The sequence below is a fragment of the Leopardus geoffroyi genome, chromosome A3, assembly GCF_018350155.1.
Source record: "Leopardus geoffroyi isolate Oge1 chromosome A3, O.geoffroyi_Oge1_pat1.0, whole genome shotgun sequence".
Classification (NCBI taxonomy): domain Eukaryota; kingdom Metazoa; phylum Chordata; class Mammalia; order Carnivora; family Felidae; genus Leopardus; species Leopardus geoffroyi.
Genome location: NC_059336.1, coordinates 25,795,847 through 25,819,232, shown reverse-complemented (window position 1 = coordinate 25,819,232; position 23,386 = coordinate 25,795,847). Strand labels below are relative to the sequence as shown.

The following is a 23,386-nucleotide window of genomic DNA, read 5'->3' as shown; positions in this document are numbered from 1 at the left end:
TCAGGTGAGACGCTCGACTTTTCTGGGCTTCACTATTGCCCACATATATGGAGGTAATGTGGGGCAAATTTTGTTCACTCCCAGGAGGAGCTCCCGACCAGCTAGATGGAACAGGCTGTGGGGGATAGGCAGCTCTCCGTCAGCACAAGCATCGCACTGAGGCTGGCTCCACCAAGCGAGATTTTGTGAAGAGCATTCAGACACCAGAGGAAGGTTGGGTAGAATGACCTCCCTGGTCGCTGACCCTGACTCTCTGTGAGCCATTATTCTAGCCCTACCTCTGGACCTGTCTTGCTGGGTGACCTCAAATTGGTTACTTCCCCTCTCCGTGCCTCAGTTCCCAAGTGAGGACAGAATTAGCTGGATGATCACTCTTGGTCCTCCCACCAGAACATTCTCCTCTTCATCCATTCTCAGTCTTTACCCCAACCCCCACTCACAATGGCCACCGTCTTGGCAGCTGGATGCTCCATGAGAACCTGGTCTTAGTCTTGGCAGAAAGTCCTCTGCATGTCCATCCATTTCAGTTCAAGCATCCTGGGTGACCTTTGGGCTGGAAATCTCTCTGCTCATCCTGGACAACGGTTATTTTCCTTGGAATCGCTCTGGATGGCCCCGGAACCAGGGCTTGCTTCTGTGCACAGCCTCCCATCCTGTCACCACCACATAAAGGCCACCAGCCCCTAGCAGATCCCAGGAGACTGTGCAGAGGAGCAAGGATTTGCGGACATCCTCCTCCAAACCTGTGAGTGGTGGGCTTTCCCCCTGATGGCACCCCTGGTGCCACCCTGGTGGCGATCTTCAGAATGTTTGGGGGGCAAGAGACAGAAGGATGGGGCCACTTGGATTAGCTAATATTTTGAGTGTAGCATTATTATTGACATCCAGAACTCTGATTAGAAGACGAAGACAGCAAGATGGTGTGTGTGGGGGGGTGCCCCCTAACCTTGACTCTGGGAAGGGGCCAGAGTGGGCTTCACAGAGGGAATGATGTCTTACTGAAGCTGGAGAGTCAGTAGAAAATAACTTAGGTAAAATTGCAAAGACAAGGAGGCAGAGGCGCTAGCATGTGCAAAGGACCTTTGTGTAAAGAGTATAGACTTGGAACTAAGTGTGACTTGCCAAATTCCAGCTCCTCCACTCACTGGCTGTGTGTTTCTGGGCAAGTTGCTCTAGCTTTCTGATCTGGGTTGCCCATCTGTAAAACGGCAGATGACCACATCTACCTTAAAGGAATGTTAAGTGTAAGAGTAACAGGTGCTTATCAAAGATGATCCTCTTCTCTCTGGGTAATTCTCACTCTTGTTCCTCCTGGTGTCAAAGTGTTAAGACAAGATGCTTCAGCTTTGGAAACTTGTTCTCTTGTGCGGCCTGCTCACTGGGACCTCAGCATCTCTTCTTGGAGACCTTAGCAACGACCTGAATAATGTTGTGGACAAGCTGAAACCTGCTGTTGAGAAAGGACTTGAGACCATTGACAATACAGTTGAATGTGAGTTATCAAGATGATTGGCCTAAATTCTATGCCCGCATTACCAGAGGCTGCCACCAGGGGATGCTCTTTATGAGTGGTTTGCTGAGAAAGGTGGCTATTCAGTTCTAGTTCATTCACTTACTTTTCTAGTAATAAGCAATGCTCAAATGAATATCCCTTTACACACTACATCATGGCAAACTTTTCCTAATATACGCATCGGTTTAAATTCCTAAAAGTGAGATTTCAAAAGTTCAAAAGGTATGCACATTTTAGGGGCGCCTGGGTGGCTCAGTCAGTTAAGCATCCGACTTCGGCTCAGGTCATGATCTTGCAGTTCACGAGTTCGAGCCCCACGTCGGGCTCTGTGCTGACAGCTCGGAGCCTGGAGCCTGCTTCCGATTCTGTGTCTCCCTCTCTCTCTGACCCTCCCCCCATTCATGCTCTGTCTCTCTCTATCTCAAAAATAAATAAACATTAAAAAAAATTTTTTTAATAAAAAAAAGGTATGCATATTTTAAATTACAGTCGTTGTTGACAAATAATCCCTTACATTAACATTCTCTCCGTTAGGCTTGGGAGAGCGCCTTCCCCGCCCCCACCCTTGACAGCACTAGTATGGGCAACTTAAGTGTTTTGCTAATCTCATAGACAAAAGATTATAACTCATTTCACTTTGTATTTCTCCAATTATGAAAGAATCCACTCATTTTTTCCATATTTTATTAGCTGTTTACATATTTTAGCACATTTTGTTCATATTCATAGCCTATTCTTCTGCTACGTTGTTCAATGTTCTTATTAATTTGTATTAGTTCATTGGAAATTAGCCATACTTAAGCCCTAAGCCTAGGTAGCTTTTTTTTTAAGTTTATTTATTTATTTTGAGAGGGAGAGCACACACACACACACACACACACGCGCACACACACACACACACACACACACACACACACGTTTGAGTGGGGAGGGGGAAAGGGGCAGAGAGAGAGGAGGGAGAGAATCCCAAGCAGGCTCCGGGCTAACAGCAATGCTAACTGCTCCAAAATGGAGCTTGATCCCACAAACTGCAAGATCGTGACCCGAGACAAAACCAAGAGTCAGATGCCTAACCACCTGAGCCACCCAGGCGCCCCTAAGCCTAGGTAGCTTTAAAGCTACCTAGCTTTATATTTATTTAATTTTGTCTCTTTTTTTAATTCTGATTTCTTTTTGTTGTTGTTGTTTTGTAAATGTTTGTCTATTTACTTTCAGATAGAGAGGGAGAGTGGGAGCTGGGGAGGGGCAGAGAGAGAGGGAGAGAGAGAGAATCCCAAGCAGGCTCTGTGCTGTCAGTGCAGAGCCCAACTTGGGGCTCAATCTCACAAACTGTGAGATCATGCCCTGAGCCAAAAACAAGAGTTGGACCCTTAGCCAACTGAGGCACGCAGGCACCCCTTTACGAATGCCTCTAAATGCCTGCTGCCAAGCTGTCATCCTCGAACTCCCATTTGCCACTTTTATGAGTTGGAGCCATACTTTTCCCTTGATTCTGGATTTTCCATTCCTTAGTTTATTCCCTTCATTTTGTTTGACCTAGTTTCTGAAACTTGTGTGAACATGTCATTCAAAGCAATAGACCACCCCCCCCCCACCCCACCTCAACTAGAAGCTGGTGTACAATCGATATCAATTGCCTCGTTCGTTGATCGATTGCTCTGGGTACGAATGATGAGTATGTATTAGTACGAAGGCAGCACGGAAGGAAAAAAGGCTCCCCAGCCGCACGACTTTAGGCACATTTCTTAACCTTTCGGTCCTTTATTTCCTCATCTGAAAATGCAGATAATAACAATATCTACCTCATTTGGGTTGTTAGGAAGAGTAAATAAAATAACATAGGCAAATGGTCTTACCTAGCGCCTCGTACATGGTCACTGCTCCATAAATGGCACACAACTCTCAGTGGCAATTGTTTTTGTCAGCTATCCTTCAGAAACTGAAGGCTGACGTGGCGGTGCTTCAGGATTCCAAGGTTTGGCAGCTGGCCAAGCAGAAGCTGCAGGAAGCTGAGAAGTTGGTGAACGATGCTCTTTCGAAGGTCCTCTCACTTAAGAACGGGACTTTGAGGTGAGTTCATGCTTCAAGGTGGAGAGCTTTGCTTCAGGAAAAGGGAACACACATCTTTGGGGAGGTGAGTTTAAGATCAAAGACAGAAAGGTGGATAAACCTTGCTCCTCCTCATAGAGCTGAGGCCGTCTGAGGCCAGGTTCATCAGGGCTTGGGCAAATTAGAAGCAGGGCCGGGGGCCAGTCCGAGCAGCTCATGGGTTTGGGCTTCCACATTCTGTAATTTTGGGATCCCGGTGAAGGTCCCTTTAATCCTCACCCCCACCTGCTTGCTGGTGCCTGAAGTCCCTCTTCCAAGGAATAAGACCTTTCTTCTCCAAATATAGCTGAGGGTAAAAGTCTGGATCCCCTCAGGAGAGAGAAAACTGGAATTCATACCACATAGCTGGCTCCACACATAGAGTTTCGGAGTCAGACGGTTCTGGGTTCAAGTTCTGATGCTGACACTTACTGCTCCCCGGAATCTGTGGGGGAAATGACATCCGTCTGAGTGCCCGTTTTTGCTACGCCCCAACACGGAGAGGATCAAACTTCCGAACAGGGCGACCGTGAAGGCCAAAGAAGGCAGGGGTGGTGAGGCCCAAATGCTCAGCGTGATGCTGGCATCAGGGAAGCATGGCTGTCACGAGGAATAACAAAGGCAAACCGTGGTTTTTGCACAGCTTGAACATCCTTAACTCCCGCATCCTGAATATCAGAATTGAACTGACTCCTGATGGCGAAGGCATTAATATAAGGGTCCCCGTCACCGCTAATGTCACCCTGGCTCTGTGAGTATGCATTCGAATCTGGGATTGGGGAGTGGCAGTGCAGCATGGCCTGGGGATTCCCAAATTGGAACCAGGCACTTTTCCATGCTGCTATGTGGCCTTGGGCCTCAGTCTCCCAATCTGTAAATGAGGGGGCCTTTCCAGCTCTAAGATCTGAGCCCTTAACATGTTCTGATGAACTTTGGCCATCACCAGGTCTCTTTTAAAAGAACCTTCCAGGGGCGCCTGGGTGGCTCAGTCGGTTAAGCGTCCGACTTCAGCTCAGGTCACGATCTCGCGGTCCGTGAGTTCGAGCCCCGCGTCGGGCTCTGGGCTGATGGCTCAGAGCCTGGAGCCTGTTTCTGATTCTGTGTCTCCCTCTCTCTCTGCCCCTCCCCCGTTCATGCTCTGTCTCTCTCTGTCCCAAAAATAAATAAACGTTAAAAAAAAATTTTAAAAAAGAACCTTCCATTCAATATTTCTGAAATCGTAACATGTGTACGATTGTAAAATTTGTAAATTTTACAATCTAATTGTAAAATTTGAAAAATTGAGAAAACATGAGCATTCACAACTCTTTGGCAAAATTTCCTCCAGCATTATCTGCTTTCTTGAGACTCTCTTTGAATAGCAGGGACCACTGTGCCTAATGCATATAGTATTGTACAGTATATAATGAAGGGCGTGTGTGACAAATACAATTTTAAAGTATATTAATGATTTTAAGAAAGATAGATAGGAGAATGAGCATGTGTGGAAGCAGATAAATGGAGGACACGGGGGCTCCATCATTCATTGGCAATGAGATCTTGGGATGGTTGCTTAGCCTGTCCGTACCAGTATTTCCCCATTTTGAAAATAGAGATAATAGTGCTTTTCCCTCATGGTGTTTGTGTGATGACATGGATTAATCCAGGCATTTTAGAAATGCCTGGCATATAATTGGCCCTCGATAACTGTTAACTATTGTTATTATTTTAATTATTACAGTGGTGCTATATAAAAATGTCATATGAGCCATATCCATGTGGCCAGGCAAAGACGCCCCTAACATAAATATGTCAGTCTCATAAGGAATATAGATGACACTGACATCAGCCATAGACATCCTGGGTAGTGCGTACCCACAGTGGAGGAAGCTTAGCAGGCCTTCTCGACTTGCATTCACTGGGAATCTTATTTCCTACAGGCCTCTCATTGGCAAGAAGGTCAACCTGAAGGTTTCTTTGGACCTCCTGACTAGCCTCAGACTTGAAACCGATGCCCAGACTGGCATCCCCAAAGTGGTCGTGGGAGAATGCCTCAGTGACTCAGACAGCATCTCCATCACCTTGCTGGACGGGTAAGGCCCTTGTTCCACCTCAGCAGAGCTGGGCTCTCGGGGGAGTTGAGGACCCCTAATCTCAGCCCTATTCCTATACCCACGAGGCAGCACCATGTGGCGAAAAGGAGTTTCGGCTCTGGAGTCAGACAGACCTTGGCTCTGCTACCAGCTTGTAACATTGTGACCAACTTAGCCCCTCCGAGCCTCAGTTTTCCCTTCAGTGAAGGCGATAATAATGCCTGCTCCTCAGTTGCCGAGCTGACCAGATGGAAAGACACAAGTGTTTGGCACCCAGCCTGGCACACACTAAGCTCTCAGGGATCATAATACCCATGCGGACTCTGTCTCCTTGTTCTCTCCGTTACCGAGACCAGAGTGTTGACCTCTGAGCACGAATCTGTTCGTTCCACCTTACGGTGCTGCCAGGATTCTGCTTCCTTCTTTTTGAAGCTCTGTTGTTTTGTGCATGTGCACATTTAGGATTGTTACTTTTTCTTGCAAAATGGACCCCTCTATCATTATGTTATATCCCGTAATAACAACAACAACAAACTGTATTCACCTTCTTGCCTCCATGTGGGGGTGAGGGGAGAAGAGAAGTCAGTGCTTACCATGGGCTCTAATTTCCGACTGCCCCCAGAGACGCCTCCACCCACTGGAAAATTCCCAAAATGAGATCTTGAAAACTCAATCCTCTCCATTAAAATCATCGATCCCTGTTAATCCACAAAACCTATGCCTTAAACTGTGCTTGAAAGGGCACGTTTGGTGGGGAAAGAGGATTGGGAGAGGAAGGGTGACCCTGGAGGTGGCTCATGGAGGAGGAAAGGCTGGAAGCTGAGGGCTGGGGCAGGTTGGCTTTGGGAGGAAACAAGGCTGGCTTCTCAGCTGTCAGCCGTGAGGGCTATGAGCAGAGGTCACTCTACCATACCCCTCTCGAGGGATATGACCGCAGGTTGCCTGAAGTTCCCTCCCCCCGCCCAAACCAAAGAAAGGCTCTCCTGCCTGATGTTATTTGGGAAGGCTGGGATACAAAGTGACAGACCTGAGCCCTGCTGGATACGGCCTTGTCTGCAGGTCCCAGGGAATTCATCCTGTCACTTTTGGTCTCAGTGTCCACATCTGTGAAATGGCATTCCTCTCTACTGCCCCCAGCCTGCTCACCCCAAGTGCTCCCCACAGCTGTCTGGGCTCAGTATGAGCTGGCCCCACCCTCAGATCACTGTGCTCTTGCCATCACTCACTGTGTTCCAGGCACCCTGGCCCTTACTCTGGGCTCAGAGAAGCTCTCTCTCACCTCTAGACCTGTCCTTGTTCAGGCCTCCTAGAACACCTTGCCCCTCCACCTCCATGTTCTTCTTAACCTTCAGGTTCTAGCAATGCTTCCTCCTGGGGCGCCTGGGTGGCTTAGTCGGTTAAGCGTCTGACTCTTGATTTCAGCTCAGGTCATGATCTCATGGTTTGTGAGTTCAAGCCCCACATCGAGCTCTGTGCTGACAGTGCCGAGCCTGCTTGGGATTCTCTCTCTCCCTCTCTCTTTGCCCCTCCTCTGCTTGCACACGTGCTCTCGCTCTCTATCTCTCAAAATAAATAAATAAACTTAAAAAAAAGATTTTAAAAAGTTTCCTTCTATTCTCCCTCGAAATAGTCTACTCTAGCTCTTCAGAGTACTTGTCCCAAGTTGTCCTTACATATTTAATTCTATATTTACTTCATTGCTTCTTTTAGCCAAAAATGCTTGAACATCTGCTATGTCCCAGATAGGCTCTGAACTCTGGAGAATTTTTGATGACAACAGACAAGGACCCTGTGTTCCTGGAGTTTATTGTCCTGAGGGAAAGGCAGGCAGACAAGCTTCCAGTCCATCTGTAAAGAGCCCTCAAAGAAAACGTCAGATTATAATGTCAGACACATAGCGGTCTGATGCAAAGCACTCTCTTAGGCGAGCAGTCAGGGAAGGCTGCTTTGAGGAGGTGTCGGTCATGCTGAGAGCTGAAGGTGGAAAGGAGCGAGACTTAGCAAGACTTGTTTCATGCTTAGGTACCAGGAGGCATGGTGCTTGTGTTTTGCTCCTCCCCGTGGCCCCAGCCCAGCTTAGTGCCTGGCATGTAGGTGGTGATCTGTAAATATGTGTTGAATGAATAAATGAATGAATGAAGTCTTAAGGTTGTGAGGAGACTCTCACAGGTTGAGGTGAGCCTCTGGTCAGACGTGGGGTGCCCCTGAACAGCACTCTGTGGTTAGAAAGGCGTCACAGTGTCCCTGGGTCTATGTGACTTCAAGGTGCTACATCATCTCCCACCCTCCTCCCCGCTGCTATGTGGCAGTTCTCCCCACTTGCCTGGCTTTATCAGTTGCCTCTCTTTTCCAGCCACAGTCAACTGATCAACAAGGTCCTGAACTCCATGACCAGCATCCTGGAAAAGACTGTGTCCCACCTAATAGAGAAGGATGTGAGTCCTCCACTCCTGGGGGCCCAGAGACATGAGGGGGACGGGGGGGAGAAGGGAGGCAGGTGTACCATTCACAGGCCTGATCGTATTCTCTGGCACCTTTTCTTCCAAGGTGCAAACTTCTCCTTGGGCTGTCAGCTGGAACCTGCACCCCTTTACTCAGCCTGGGGAGCAGGAGAGAGGAGCAGGGCCTGACAGTAGCTGAAATCATTGGGTCCCAAACTTGAGCCACTGGCCATATCTACCTGGCCTTTTTAGCTAATGTGTTCCTTTAAACAATGCAATTTTACTTAAACTTATTTAAATATATTTATCTTAAAGGAAAACTATATCTCCACCATAATTAGAAATTAATATCACTTAGATAATTAATTAAAGCAATAAACACCAACCTGTAAAAATAGGTATTTTCATCATTTTCATACGTACACACATATGTACACACAAAGTTCCAGAGATTCTGAATCAGTCATTCTGGAAGGGGGCTGGGAATCTGGGTTTGTGAAAGAAAAATCCTCCACGTGGCTCTGTGATTCACTGAACGGGAGCCTCACTACTCACCAGCAGCATGGACCCTCACCAGGGAGCTTACTAGAAATGCAGGCTCTCAGCCCGCCCCCCTGCCCCACCACCACCCCAGACGTGCTGAGTCAGAATTTGCATTTTAGTGAGATCCTCAGGGGATTGTGCACACAGAATGGTGAGAAACTCTGCTCTATGGTTCCCAGGGCCCCATCTGATTCCTTAAAATTCCAGGGTGCCAAGGTTCAAGGTTTCCAAGAGTGTAGGGTTCTGGGATGTGAACATTCTAGATTCTCAAGGTTCTAGGGTTCCAATGTTCTAAGGTTTTAGAATTCTAACATCCTATCATTCTCTAGTTTTAGACTTCTAAGTTTCTGTTGTTCTAGAATCCTAAGGGCCAAAGGTTCTGAGATACTCCTGGGCAGCTGGCAGTTTCTCCCCAGCTGATAATGATTTGTCCTCCTTCCTGTTCCTGGCCCTCCTCCCCCTCCTTCCTTCCCTTCTGCCCTGTTTCTCCGCCCCCCCTCCCGCCCCACAGGTGTGCCCATTGATCCACCTCTTGGTCTCCACCGTGGATGAACATATTTTACATGACATCATTGGTAAGTCACAGCCTGGGGACGGTGGCAGGGGGGGAGCTTTTCCCTCTGCAGCCTTCTAAGGTTAAGCACGAACCCTGCACCCACCCCACGGTAGGTCTGGCCAGGGGACCCTGGAGAAGCAGGAGGACCCAACGTCTGAGCAAGCTGGGGGAGTGTGGCTGGATGGAGTCTTTGCAGAACTCAGGCGGTTCTGTGGGCCTCTGAGAGCTCTCTATCATCCCTCTTTAAACCCACAGAACCTGCCTGTGAGATGTGAGAAAGAAGAGCGGCCATATCTGGGTTCAAATCCTGGCTCTGCTATTTAGCAGCTATGGGGCCTTGTTCAAGTGGGTCTGCCTCTCTGAGCCTGGGTTTCCTCCCGGGTGAACCAAGATTGTAAACACCGGAGGCTGATGAGTGGATTCAGAGGAAAAGCTGGCCTCTTTCCCTCCTTGTGAAAAGCCGTGGCTTCTCCTCCAGCCACGGGGGGTGGGAGAGCGGCTTTCTTTGTTCTCTGGGTCTCCAGGCGTGGCTGGGGTTGCCGAGCAGTAGAAGTGGGTAGGTGAAGGTATCAGGATCCTGGAGGTGGCCCTTCTATGGAAACAGCCACAGGTCAGTTCCTTGGGCGATCTCTCTACACTCTGCATACACCATCCCATTGGAGCCTCGCCACAACCCTGCGGGGTGGGTGCTGTCATTATACCCATTTTACAGATGAACAAACTGAGGCTCAGAGAAGTGGACTGACATGCCTGAGGTCCCATGGCTGTCAGACTGACCCGCTGGAGAGCAGCAGCCATTGGGGTCTGGTTTCTATTGGAGAATGAGACCTGCTATTTATTTTGTCCCTTCAGATAAACTTCCAAAGGACAGCAAACCGCAAGCTGCTGCCTGAAGAGGGGCATGAGGAGGGCTGCTGTGATGCCCAACCAAAGGTAAGGGGTGGCTCTGTGCCCCATTCAGGGGATGAGGCCCCTCCACAGGCACCTGTGGTGAAGCCAAAGCAAGGCTTGCCTTCTCTCTTTTTAGCAGCAGGCTGAGCCCTAATTTTGGTCATAGACTGAGCTGTGACCCTGGCCCCAGCCTGAATCCTGACCTGGTCACACTCTGCACCTTGAGCCTTATTCCGACACCCAGAATGAGCCTGGATCCTAGTCACAGACTGAGCCCTGACCTTGATCTCAGACTGATCCACGATCCTGGTCATATACCGAGCCCTGAACCCTGGCTCTAGTCTTGGCCTCTGATCAGTCTTTTCACATCTGCCATTGCTCCTAAGGTGAGGGGAGAGAAGGGTGAGGGGAGGAGGATAGGTCCGTGTCAGGTGCCAGAGACAAACCCCAAACCACAGGTGCCAGTCCCTTCTCCAAGACGTGAGACTCTGTAGGATATTGTGGAAAAGAGTTCGGGCAGCAGGGTCTGGTGGCTGACAGGGACCCACAACAACCCCACTGCGGTCAGTGCCCTAAGCCCTTGCGGTCTCATTCCAGCTCAGTTCCCAGTGGCTTGACTGTGCCCCACGTAGCATCTCCATCTGGTAAGGTACAGCCACCATCCAACCAGAGTGACAGCCTAAGTTCAGCCAGAAGGAGCCCTAGCAGATCCTTCTCCTCATGGTTGGGACAGCAGCCTCTGTGCTCACCGCCCTCCACCCCCTGCAATAAAAAACAATTTCTGCACCCTCCTGTGTGGCCCCTTTTATTCCCTCCATTGGGATGGGGAGGGGGCAACTGGGGCGGTAGAGACCTGGGTGGGATCTGGAAGGGATATTTGGGACTATCCATCTTGTTTCACAAGGCACAGAGAGGGCAAGAGACTGACCCAGGGTCACACAGCCAGTCGGTGGCAGTGGCAGACCCCTTGATTCATCCATTCACACGTTCGGCAGGTATTTCGTGAGTCCCTACTGTGGACCAGGCAGGCAGTGGGAATGGGACAGTCACATTATGGGTGACCCCACCTAGTGCTTTCGTCCCCTGCCCTCCAGGGACTCCGAGAGGCCTTGTGGAGGACCAGGGACATCTGATCCATGGGCTCAGGAGTACAGAGCAGAATGACGTAGGGTCAGGGGCCTAGGCCACATCCCAGCCTGCCCCTCCGTGCCCCCTGAAGGGCTGGAGCTGAGATCAATTCAAGCAGCCCCTGAGAACACCCATGGTCCCCAGACTCCAGGGCTCATCTCCCCTCCAACTGCCAGCCTGAGAGCCTGTGCGCCCACCTGCCAGGCTGCACAGAGGCCCAGCCAGCCTGGTGAAGCCAAGGGTCCCTTGGAGACCAGCTGCTGTCTCCAGCCGAGGTCCCTTCTTCCACACTCCAGAGCTCAGCTCACCCCAGGCTGTGCCAGGCCATGGTTGAGTCAGCATCTCTCTGCTTATGTTACCACCACTGCCATCCTGGGGAGCTGCCTTTGCTGGCCACATGTGACCTCACCAATTCTTAACAACAGCCAGGAAACACTGTTCTTGTCCCCATTTGACACATGAGGAAACTAAGGCTCACGGAGGGAAAGTGACTCATCAAGGTCACACAGTAAGCAAGTGGCAAATCTGGATTTGAACACACAACTATGAGAGCCTTTGCTCAGAGAAGTGACATCCCATCACCCAGGCACTTTGGCTGCCTCCTCGGCCCCCAGCAGGCACTGCTTTCTTCTGCCCCGGACACATGAGAGCCTCTCGAGGCTGCTCTTCCTCCCTACATGCAGGCCTCAGTTTCCCCTTTGCCCTGCAGGGAGGAGGATGCCACCCCATCCAAAAGGGACTGCCGCATGGGGTCCAGTCACCTCAAGGGACTCTTGAGTCCCTGGAGTGGCCTGGAGGGGCCTCGGACCAGCTCTCCTGAGTGATCCCGTGAGGACCTCAGTTCAGATGTGCCAAGGGGCTGCTGGGCACAGGGCGAGGGCCAGGGAGTTAGGCACATCTGAGCTCAAGATGGCCCCTGCCACTTTCTAGGTCTGAAATCTTGGGTATTTTACTTAGCCTCTCAGAATCTGGAGTTTCTCCCCTGTAGGGAATTAACAGTAAAACCTCGGTCACTAGGCTGTTGCAAGGATGGGAAGTGTTTAACTAGGGCCTGATAGCTATTGCGTCCCCTCTACACGCTGAAATTGCTATCACAACCACCCTAGTGTTTGTTGATTGACTGCTAACAGCCCTGATGTGGTAGAGAAAACCACGGTCCTGGGAGATCTTGGGTTTTCACCCCGTCTTTATCACAACACTGCCAATGGTCTCCCAGTGGTCATTCTCTCCCCTCCCCAGATTTTAACTGGGCACATCGTCCCCAGCCAGAGACTACATTTCCCAGCCTCCCTTGCAGTAGCCATGCGATTAAAGTCTGACCAATGGCATATCCGCAGAAATGATGTGTTTGAAAGGAAGGAGTTCCTGGCTGGCTGGCTCAGTGTGTGGAGCATGTGATTCATGATCTTGGGTTGTGAATTCAAGTCCCACATTGGGAACTGAGCTTTAAAAAAAAAAAAAAAAGAAGGGGGGTCCCTCTACTTTCTTCCTTCTATCAAGTTAGAAATGGGAATGAGCAGAACTGCCTGAGACCTAGAGGTGGAAGCTGTGTACTGAGCCAGCAGAGCTGCTCCTAAAGCCCCTGACCACCCACCTCTGGGCTCCATGGCAGTAAAAGAATGAGCTAGCTTATTTAAACCAGTGTGTTTTGGGGTCTCCTTGTCAAGGCTACTTTGTCTCTATTCCACCTGCCTCCTTCTGCCAATAACGTGCTGTGTGACATTAGCCTGCTAACTTCTCTCTGAGCCCTGTTTTCTTATTTGCACAGAGATCCCTAAAGGCCCTTCCTGTTCCAACAGGACAAAAGTTAGTGCTCCCTCCAGACTTGAATGGGAAAGAGAATAAAGTCCCTACCACATGCCAGGCACTGTATTAGACTGGTGATTCTTTGCCCGCCAGGGGCATTGGCAATGTCTGGAGACATTTTAATTGTCACAGATTGTTGCAGATGCTACTGGCAGGTCGTGAGTAGAGGCCGGGGATTGTCACTTAGCATTCTACAATACACAGGACAGCCTCTCACAAAAAAGAATCATCCAGGCCAAAATGTCAATAGTGTTGAGAATTCCTGTATTAAACCTTTATGCACATTATCTCATGGAATTCCGTTTTTTTCTGAGGGATGCAGTGAATGGGTCTTGGGGGGAAGATGTGGCAACTAAGTAAGGCTCAGAGAGGTGAAGTGACTTGCCCAAGGCCACACAGCTGGTCAGGGGCAAAGCTGGATTTAATCCAAAGTCACCCTCCTCCAGAGCCGGTGCTTCCCTTCTGGCGGGGGAAGAAGGGTGAGTTTTCCTTTCTCGCTGTTTTGTGACAACCCCTCCTCCCACAAAAAATACACAAAGGAGGTCTCAAAATTCAGGGCTTCTTTGGGCAGTAACCAACTGGAGTCATTGCCAAGCCTTTGTCCATGCTGTTATGTCTACTGGGGACACCATTCCTCCTCCCTCCCCAGCTGGCTAAATCCTGCTCAGCCTTAAAACTTTGCTCAGGGGCGCCTGGGTGGCTCAGTCGTTTAAGTGTCCGACTTCGGCTCAGGTCATGATTTTATGATTCATGAGTTTGAGTCCCACATGGGGCTTTCTGCTGTCAGCCTCAAACCCACTTTGGATCCTCTGTCTTCTCTCTTTGCCCCTCCCCTGCTCCCCCTCCCTCTCTCTCTCTCTCTCAAAAATAAATAAACATTAAAAAAAAGGAAGAAAGAGTGTCAACTCTGGTTAGTATGGTTTTTCCCTTCTTTTTTTTTTTAACATTTATTTTTGAGAGAGGGGGAGGGGCAAAGAGAGGGGAACAAAAGATCTGAAGCAGGCTCCACCCGATGGGGGCCGCCAACCAGTGAGCCTCGAGATCATGACCTGAGCTGAAGTCGGATGCTTAACCCACTGAGCCGCCAGGCGCCCCGGTTTTCACCTTTCCTATTCATCAGTCTGCCCCCATGAGCCCATGAGCTCCTTGAAGGCAGGTACCTCGCTCCTCTCAACAGCCCCAGCGTGCAGAAAAGGACCAGATACAGTACAAGCACTAACAAATGTTGAATGAGTGAGTGAATGAATGAATGAACGAATGAATCTCTTCTGTCTGTATACAATCAGACACCATCTCCAGGACACCTGAGTGGGTAGGTGCACAGGAAATTTCTAGCAAGCCAGAACTGGGGGTATAGGAGACTTGTCATCATTTTCTGTCAATCAGGGCCAGATACCTGGGACTTGAGGACATAAGTGATGGACTAGGACCAAATGCGGGGCTCCTAGGTAATTGAAGCCAGAACATGGGGTGGGTGGGGCCAAGGCCACATGGCCCCACCGGTGACTAACGTGGGCAATGGAGGTGAAAGGAAAGAGGGTGCAGAAGTGACGAGGGCTCTGTTGTCAGCCTGGCACCCCTGCTACCAGCTCTGGCTCAGACCTCAAAGAGGGGTGAGGGCTTCCTGGAGACGGTGACACCTCATGAAGGAGGCTTTGGGGACAAAGAGGCCATACGGAGGAGGAGAGGGAAGAACTGGCCTGAGGGAATATATGGGAAGAAAGAAGGCAAGACCTGACTGGACCCCGAATCAGCCAGAAAACAGAGAGCAAAACTGTCGTGCAGTCTCTTTTAAAGGTTTCATTCAGTTAAATAAATGCTGGATCTTTCCAATGTTTGCACCATCCCTTCAGGATAACATCTCAGGATCAAAATTATTTACTTTATGCCTTGGAACATTTTAGGATGCCAGGAACACATCATAGAACTTACCAACCCGGATCTTTCTATTTACGCTAGGATGAGGGAGTATATACGTTTCACCGTATATTTGCCAGCAGATAGACACTTTTATTTTAAATATTTGTTCTTTGAATGGGAGTGGAATAAACTTCATTGCCCTGGAAGAGCTGAAGGTCCCAAGTTAGGAGAGTCAATTATTCCATCAACTCAACAGACTATTTTCTCAACCTTTTTTTTTTTTTTAATTTGGGGAAATACTGTGTTTTACAGCTGAATGAAAATACAGCTCTGAGAACTGTGCTGAGCTGGTGTCACAATGATGCAAGAAACTGGGACTGGGTGGGGGAACTGAACGGGGATGCTGAAATTTGATAAATTTCATTTGTTGGGGTGACTCACTTCTGTGTTAATGTTAGTTCAAGAAATAACATGGATTTTCCAAAAGGAAGAGGGTTGTTGAACACCTAGCTAAGCCAGGCTCTGTGCCTGGTGACAGAAACAGGACCCCCTGCACCTGAGCGCAGCCGCCTCGAGGGGATCCTGCAAAGCTCCAAGTCCACGGCAGGGGCTGGGAGTGAAGAGGGCAGGACTCAGGCTCATAGCCCCCCTGGGAGGTGGGGGTGAGAGAAAGACTCGGAGGAGGGGCTTCTGGCCCAGCCTGGGGCTGAGGGGCATCGCATTTTAACAAAATGACATATTTTATGAAAAATAACCCCATGTTCCAGAAAACATCAAAAGTGAGAGGAGTGGCTCTGTTTTACTTTCTTTCTTTCTTCCTTTTTTTTTAATCTCGCGGGGCGCCTGGGTGACTAATCAGTTAAGCATTCAACTCTTGATTTTGGCTCAGGTCATGACCTCACCGTTCAGGAGTTCAAGCCCTGCATGGGGCTCTGTGCTGACAGCATGGAGCCTGCTTGGGATTCTCTTTTTCTCTCTCTGCCCCTCCCCTCTCTCAGTCTCCTCTCTCTCTCTCTCTCTCTCTCTCTCTCACACACACACACACACACACACACACACACACACACACAAATAAATAAATAAGTAAACATTTTTTAAAAATCTCCATAACGACTGGTTTAACAGAAGACAGCTGGATCCTCGCATCTGCTCTGCCTCCAGTCAGTTCCAATATCACATGTCATGGAGTTCTCAGAAAAATCTGCTCTACACTTGTAAGATAAATGAGAGAGAAGAGGCAAATAATGTCTTCATATTAATTCAAAATTTTTTTGGACCTCGCAGACCTCCTGGAAGTTTGTTGGGGGCCCCCAGACTACACTTTGAGAACCACTGGGCTAGTTACTAGGAAGCCATGGAAAGTTTCCAGACAGGAGAGAGACAATCTCAGCAATCAGTTTCAGGAAGTTTCCTCTAACAGGTTGATATGTTGGGTGGGTTGAAAAGAGGCAAAGGCCACGGCTGGTCCAGGTCCCACCCAGGGCAGGAGCTGTTGGGGTGGAGAGCTGGGCTGTGGACAGAGAGAGAGGGTGGCTTCCAGGGAGGAGGTGCCCATGAGAGAGGTACAGCTAGGGAAGTTCATCCTGCAACTCAATCATGCTGAGCCTTTGCTATCCTGGGCCCCCCAGACTAGGCTCTGGGCCCAGAGCTAATGGCTCAGGAGCCTACATCCCACCGTCCTCAGCTTAGGAAGGAGAGAGTGTTGCAGGAAGGCACTAGACCTCACCTTTGGTTCTGATTCTCTTTATCTCATATCCAAGGTCAGTAGGCAAAGTCGCATTTGTCCCTGTTGTCCTGCAAGCACTTGCCCATCCAACGACCCTCTGCCTACAGGCACAACTGCTAACTGGAGCAGCTGTACTGACAATGGTATCCGTGGACCTACATTTCACAACCTTGATCGAAGCTTCCAGAGTGTCTCACCACACCATGCCACAATCACACCCCTTGGTATTTACCCAAAGGAATTGAAAAGATGTGTCCACACAAAAACCTGCACTTGGAGATTTTAGCAGATTTATTCATAACTTCCCCAGCTTGGAGGAACCAAGATGCCCTTCAACAGGTGAATGGATAAATAGACTGTGGCACATCCAGACAGTAGAATATGATGCAGCACTAAAAATAAATGAGCTATGGGGCTCCTGGTGGCTCAGTCACTTGAGCACCCAACTCTTGGTTTCTGCTCAGGTCATGATCTCGTGGTTTGTGAGATCAAGCTCTGAGTTGGGCTCCACACTGACAGTGGAGCCTGCTTGGGATTCTCTCTCCCTCTCTCTGACCCTCCCCTGTGCTCTCCTCTCTCTCTCTCTCTCTCTCTCTCTCTCTCTCAATAAATAAATAAACATTAAACAATTTTTAAAAAGAAAGGAATGAGCTATCAGGTCATGAAAAGACACAGAGGAAACTTAAGTTCATATTACTCAGTAAAAGAAGTCTACTAAGTGAAAAGGCTGCATACTGGATGATTTCAACTATATGAAATTCTGGAAAGGGCAAAACTACAGAGACAGTATAAAAAAATCAGTATTGTCAGGGGCTTGGAAGGAGGGAGGGATGAATTGGCAGAGCACAGAGAATTTTTAGGGCAACGCAACTGTTCTGTATACTGTAGAAGTAGGTACACATCATTACACATCTGTCCAAACCTACTGAATGTACAACCCCCAGGGCGAGCCCTAATGTAAACTGTGGGCGTTGAGTGATAATGATGTGTCAGTGCAGGCTCATCGTCATAACAACAGCCCACTCTGGTGGGGGATGCTGATCATGGAGGCTGTGCATGCACAGGACCAGGAGGTATACCAGAAGTCTCCGCACACTCTGCTCAAATCTGCTGTGAATCTAAAAGTACTCAGAAAAAGTCTATTCAAAACAAACAAACAAAAAAACCCTTCAAGGTGGAGGTTCCAAGCCTGGCATTGTGATTCCCTTAGAACCTGACCCCTGACTGCCTTTCTGCCTCCTCTCCTGGGCTTCCTGGCCCATGTTCTACAAAGAGGAGGCATGCAGTGATGTTTTGGTGGGTGGCCAGGAGCTCTCAAATGACCCACATGGCCTTCTGGCTCTAACATGTATCCATCGGCAGAAAACATACTGGATGAAAGTGAGTCGTGATTAAGACCTTGGCTCTAGGATCTACCTCCTGGGTGTGGATCTTGGCTCTTCCAGGGCTGGAAGCACACCACTCAGCTTCTTGGAGCACAGCCTCTTTGCCAGTAATGTGAGTGTTAGAGCATCAACCCCTCGTAGGGTTTGGAGAGGACGAAATGAGTGAGGTATGCAAAGCATGTGGTGCAAGGCCTAGGGAGGCAGAAGAACTTAGACACAGCCCCTAAAAGCTGACACATTAGCAGCAGAAACTGAAATCCTCAAACTTGGAACTGAACAGGGGGACAAATGGTTCCAGCTTTGGAGCCAGAGAGAGATTAAGTTCTACCAGGGAAATCTGTAACACCTTCTTGGTAAGGGTGAGTGAGATTAGAACAAGGCTTCAAAGAATGGCTCCTTAATTCATTCATTCTTTTCACACAGATCTATGGAGTATTTGCTACTTTCCAGGAACACAGGAATAGTTCGAACAAAGGTCCTGAGGTAGGAGGGGCAGGGCATAGCAGGGAAACAATGTGTAGGCAGCACTGGACATAGGCTGCATTTAGGGATGGTTGGTGAGAGATCAGCATAAGGTCCCCACAGCTTGGACTTTGTGGAACTGTCTGATCTTTGCCAGAATGGTTAAATGACTTAGTGTGGCAGACAAGAAAGTACTGTTCAGCTGTCCCTTCAAGGAGACCTGCCACAAAGAGGTTAGCTGGCTGGTTATTCTCCATATCTATGTGTATGTCCAGTTGCACAGAACGAAGACTAGAGAGCAATGAGCCAAAGTGCTAGTAGAGGTTATCTCTAAATAGAGATATTGTTTTCTTTATGCATTTCTATATTTAAAAATGTTCCCTTGTGGGGCACCTGGGTGGCTCAGTCAGTTAAGCATCTGACTTCGACTCAGGTCATGATCTCGCAGTTCGTGAGTTCAAGCCCCATATTGGGCTCTGTGCTGACTGACAGTTCAGAGCCTGGAGCCTGCTTCAGATTCTGTGGCTCCCTCTCTTTCTGTCCCTACCCCCCCACACACACACACACAAACATTAAAAAATAATAAACAAACAAACAAACATTTCCTTGTAAACAGGGATCATGTAAATAATCTGAAATATATGTTTTAATATATTTTTGAAATTAAAGCTTGAGTGGGGTCCCAGTTTTTGGAGCAAATGATGAAGCATATCTGTCCTTCAGGCCTGGAGGAACAAGCCTTCTCAGTGTAACAGAGAACTGTTCCTCCTACCCAATAAGAAGGCCTCAGCTCTGCTCTAAAAGGAGGAATTTGAGATGTGGTGTCAAAGTTACAAGCTTGGGCATAAGGCAGAACTAGATTCACAACCTGATTCTACTATAGACTAGCTCTATGACCTTGGGCAAAATTTTCCTCTCGAGTCTTGGTTTCCTTTTCTGTAAACTGGGGCTAATAATAGTTTTTACATGGTAAGGTTGCTATGAGGATTCCACAAGCATTTGTGAAAATTGCCTATCAGTGCTGGAATTATAATAGATGGGGGAACTGAGGCCAAGAAAGGGCATGAGGCCTGACCAGTATCAAAGAGCAAGGCATAGGTAGAGCCAGGCTAAAACTCAAGCCTCCCTGAACTGAAGCCAGGATACATCCCCCCTTGACTCCACTCAGAGTAGACTGAGTGGCTTCCTCCTTCACAGTCCTTTAGGTCCACCGCACTCATGGCACAAATGAGGAAACCAGAGGATAGGGCCATGAGTGAGAGTCATGAACGCAGCCTCCAGACTCTCTCAGGGCTCCCAACATTCTCTACACCTCTGCATTTGCTGACATTCGTGATGTGCAGTTTGAAATATGTTTTTGACACTTCCATCAAATGTCTTAAGTGAGTCTCTATCTCCTTAATCTTCTAGGACTTCTATGCAGGAATGTTTGCTTTGGAGGTATTGGATGGACGTGGTGAGATTGAGGACTTCTCATCAGTTTCCTAGTGCCACGTCTTCCCAGCAATGGGGCCATTCGCCATTTATAAAGTCTGCCCTACCGCAGAGCCATCAGGATTCAACTGACGGAGACCCAGGGCATCAGAGTGGTCCTGAAACTGACTCTACTTACCTGGGATCCCCACAGGTACTGCCCCAAGATGCTGAAAGTCTCAGATCTCCTTCTCATCCTCTATAGGCTGCTTGCCCTGTTGTCTGCTCAATATTTGAATACTTGAATGATGTGTGAGTCTGTTATATTGTATATTTTAATTTCTTGGATTTCAGTCCATTTGTCCTTTTGTGCATGTGTGTATGCCTTGTAATTTTTCATTAGATGCTGGACATCATGATACAAATTATAGAGGTTCTAAACGATGTCATCTTTTTCCAAAGCCAACTGAAAGAAGATAGTCTATAGAGATAGAATATAAGTGGATTGCTTTGATTCTGCTGAAGCTCAGATTTATGTTTTATGAGGGTGGAAATGTTTTGATTTTGCTCTTACTCTTCAGGGGAGCCTTTATTTCTAGGGCATGTCTCTTTCTCCTACAGAATTGTCTTCTGAGTCTTAACTAAAAGACCAAGGTGTCCATTAAGGGCACTCCATCTTAATAAGGCTTGAATTCAAACCAGTGTCTCCCCAGCACCACATGGGGAGGTGCTGAAATCTGCTCAGCTTCTTAACTTTCAGCTGCTATTTTCTGCTGATGTCTCAAAGTCTAATGATTTTCACACCAAATATAATGTGCATTTATACACATTTATGCATTTCTATATTTAAAAATGTTCCCTTTCCTCCCACACCACCAAGAAATTTCTCTGACACTAGCTGAGTGTCCTACAGTTCACCTCAATTCTGACACACTCTACCCAGAGATGGCATTAGAGTCCGCAGCTTAAGAGCTCAGTCCCATGAGACTGCCCTCACTTCATATGCCACGTGCAAGTCCATGTTGGTTACCTGTGTTTCTGATTAACTGGCTATAAGTCAAAGGTTTGCCTAACCCCTTCCTTGGGTTTGATTACTTTGCTAGAGTGGCTCACAAAACTCAGAGGAACATTTTACCTCCTAGATTACTGGTTTACTATAAAACCTAGTAATAGGAATAGCTAGGTAAAAGAGATTCGTAGGGCAAGGTGTGAGGAAAGAATCATGGAGCTTCCATGCTCTCTCTGGCTGCATCACTCTCCTTGAATCCCCACATGCCCACCAACCTGGAAGCTCTCTGGACCCCATCCTTTTGGGTTTTTATGGAGGTTTCATTACACAAGCATGACTGATTAAATCACTGGTCACTAATGACTCAACTCAATCTTCAGCCCCTTTCCTCTCCCCAGAAGACTGAAAGGTCCAACCCTCTAATCACCTGGCTGGTTCCTCTGGCAACCAGCCCACATCCTTAGGTGCTTTCCAAAAGTCACCTCATTAACATAACAAAAGACACCTTTATTGCTCTCATTACTTAGGAAATTCCAAAGGTTTTAGGAGCTCTGTGCCAGAAACTGGACAAAAACCAAATATTTGTTTCTTATTATAAATCATAATATCACAAGTGTCACACTGCACAGGTGAGCTTAAGTCCAGTGAGTTGAGGGAAATGTGTGCACCAATTTCAGGTTTCTTTCCCTGTAGTACCTCCCTCTGTGGGATTTTGTTCCTCAAGTACCATCTACTCTGAAAGCTCCTAGTCCAACTTCTGCCTCCTCAGCCCAGTAAGACTGGTCCTTTTGTTTGGACTCTACTCCCCCATATGGCAAATTGGGAAATGACCTTAGGCAGAATTTGGGGTAAATGTGGAGCTCACCTTGAATGACACCCTTTTCTAAAGAATCACAGGCTCTCATATTATACCTGCGTAATTTTTCATCGATACCCTCGAAGCACTGTTTTATATATTTCTATCTTATATAGTTTCAATTTACTGGGAAGTTTAGTCTAGTAACTCTGTCATGACCAAAACCAGAACTCTGCAGCTAGAATTTGACCTTATATCTCACTGGAACATTGTAACCACCCATTTAGGGCTCAGGGGGAGAAGGTTCAACACAGGAAATGCTGCAACCTTCCAAAAACAACTTCAAGATTGGTTATTTCAAGAAAATGTTTTATGGGATATAATATGGCAAGTGAGCCAAAAAAAAAAAAAAAAAAAAAAAATCCAAGTATGTTCATCCCAGGGCTGTTGGGATTTGAATACAAAAATGGCCAAAAGGAGGAGACTGATTAAATAAACATTGGTCAACCCATACATTAGAATATTCTGCAGATAAGGAGGTAGAAAGACAGTCATGATGTGACATTATTTGATCAAGTGATTCTATAGAAGCATGGCAGGACAATCTTGGTTTTTCATAATATTACATGAATGTATGTGCGTGTATGTACATGCAAGTGTGTAAAGAAAAAGTTTTGAAAGTAGAAACAGAATTTAATCTCTGAGAATTTATTTTTATTTACTTTTTTCTTTCTTTGTATATATCTTTTTCTAATTTTTCTACTGGTCTGAAAACAGATCATCAAAATTAAAATTAAACCAAATGGGCTACTTTACATGGGATTGGTAACCAGAACTGGCCTCAGACTCTTTCCTGAATCTGTCAGGTGTCTAAAGGGAGGATTGGGCCCTACCAGCATCTGCCTGTTAGTCTCAGGTCCCAAAAGGGGCCATTTGCACTGTCATTTGGTTGAAGCCCCAAAAAGTCCCATCAACATTTGCATGAATGTTTTTGACCCATAAGGGGGTGTGAGGTAAGTGTCAACGTCCTGAAGACCTATCCCAGCCCATGCCATATAAGCAGAAAGTTCCAACCCAGAAGCACGCCCTCCACATACTCTAGACCATGTCCATGCCATCGAACGTATTGTTTCCTGCCAACTCAGGAAGAGTTGAATCCCAAATGAGAATCATTATAATCATAAAACTCATCAGCATAATGGTGACCATTTATGGAGCACTTCCAATATGCAGAGTGCTGTGCTCAGTACTTACGACAAGGCTGAGAGGAAGGTATGGGTGTGTATCATCCACATTTTCCAGATGAGGAAATTGAGCCTCCAAAACTCTGCATTGCCCAGATTGTCCAGCAAGTAGTAGGTGGCAGAGCTGGGATTCCATCCCAGGCCTGTCTGTCTCTGAAGCCAGTGCACATCACCACCAATGCCTCCTGTAAAATGAGGATAATATGTCCTCCATACAATGTCATGTGGTGAAGCAACTTGCCCTAAATCCCACAGTCCCACATCTGGTAAGGAGTGGAGGGCTTCAGAGACTGTTCTTGCAACTATAACATTGTGCAGTCTCTCACAGCGGCAGAGGGCAGCTCTACTGGGGAAGACTGTATCCCTGCAGGAAAAGCTGCATATCCAGCTCCATTGGCCTTGGGGAGCTGACTTCATCTCTTGTACCTTTCATTTCTTGCTCTATACTATGTG

General features: G+C 47.8%; 1 protein-coding gene and 1 long non-coding RNA gene across 4 annotated transcripts in view; one reads left to right on the top strand and one right to left on the bottom strand.

The window, feature by feature from the left end:
• LOC123580309 overlaps nt 1–23,386 on the bottom strand; it is a 60,107-nt gene that overhangs the window by 13,086 nt on the left and 23,635 nt on the right. For 2 of the 3 annotated variants that reach the window (XR_006703241.1, XR_006703240.1), the window contains exons 5-6: nt 22,944–23,118; nt 19,098–20,350 (exon numbers count right to left, since the gene is read on the bottom strand). This is a non-coding gene — a long non-coding RNA (uncharacterized LOC123580309). Of the gene's footprint in view, nt 1–19,097; nt 20,351–22,943; nt 23,119–23,386 lie in introns of those variants that run through there. The other variant, XR_006703242.1, reaches the window with a different exon arrangement.
• On the top strand, nt 724–10,890 carry BPIFA2 (BPI fold containing family A member 2). The gene is made up of 8 exons (XM_045444885.1): nt 724–1,492; nt 3,439–3,583; nt 4,245–4,352; nt 5,521–5,673; nt 8,027–8,108; nt 9,169–9,232; nt 10,066–10,146; nt 10,702–10,890. The coding sequence occupies exons 1-7, from the start codon at nt 1,336–1,338 to the stop codon at nt 10,104–10,106; spliced, it is 750 nt and encodes a 249-aa protein (XP_045300841.1). The 5' UTR covers nt 724–1,335; the 3' UTR covers nt 10,107–10,146; nt 10,702–10,890.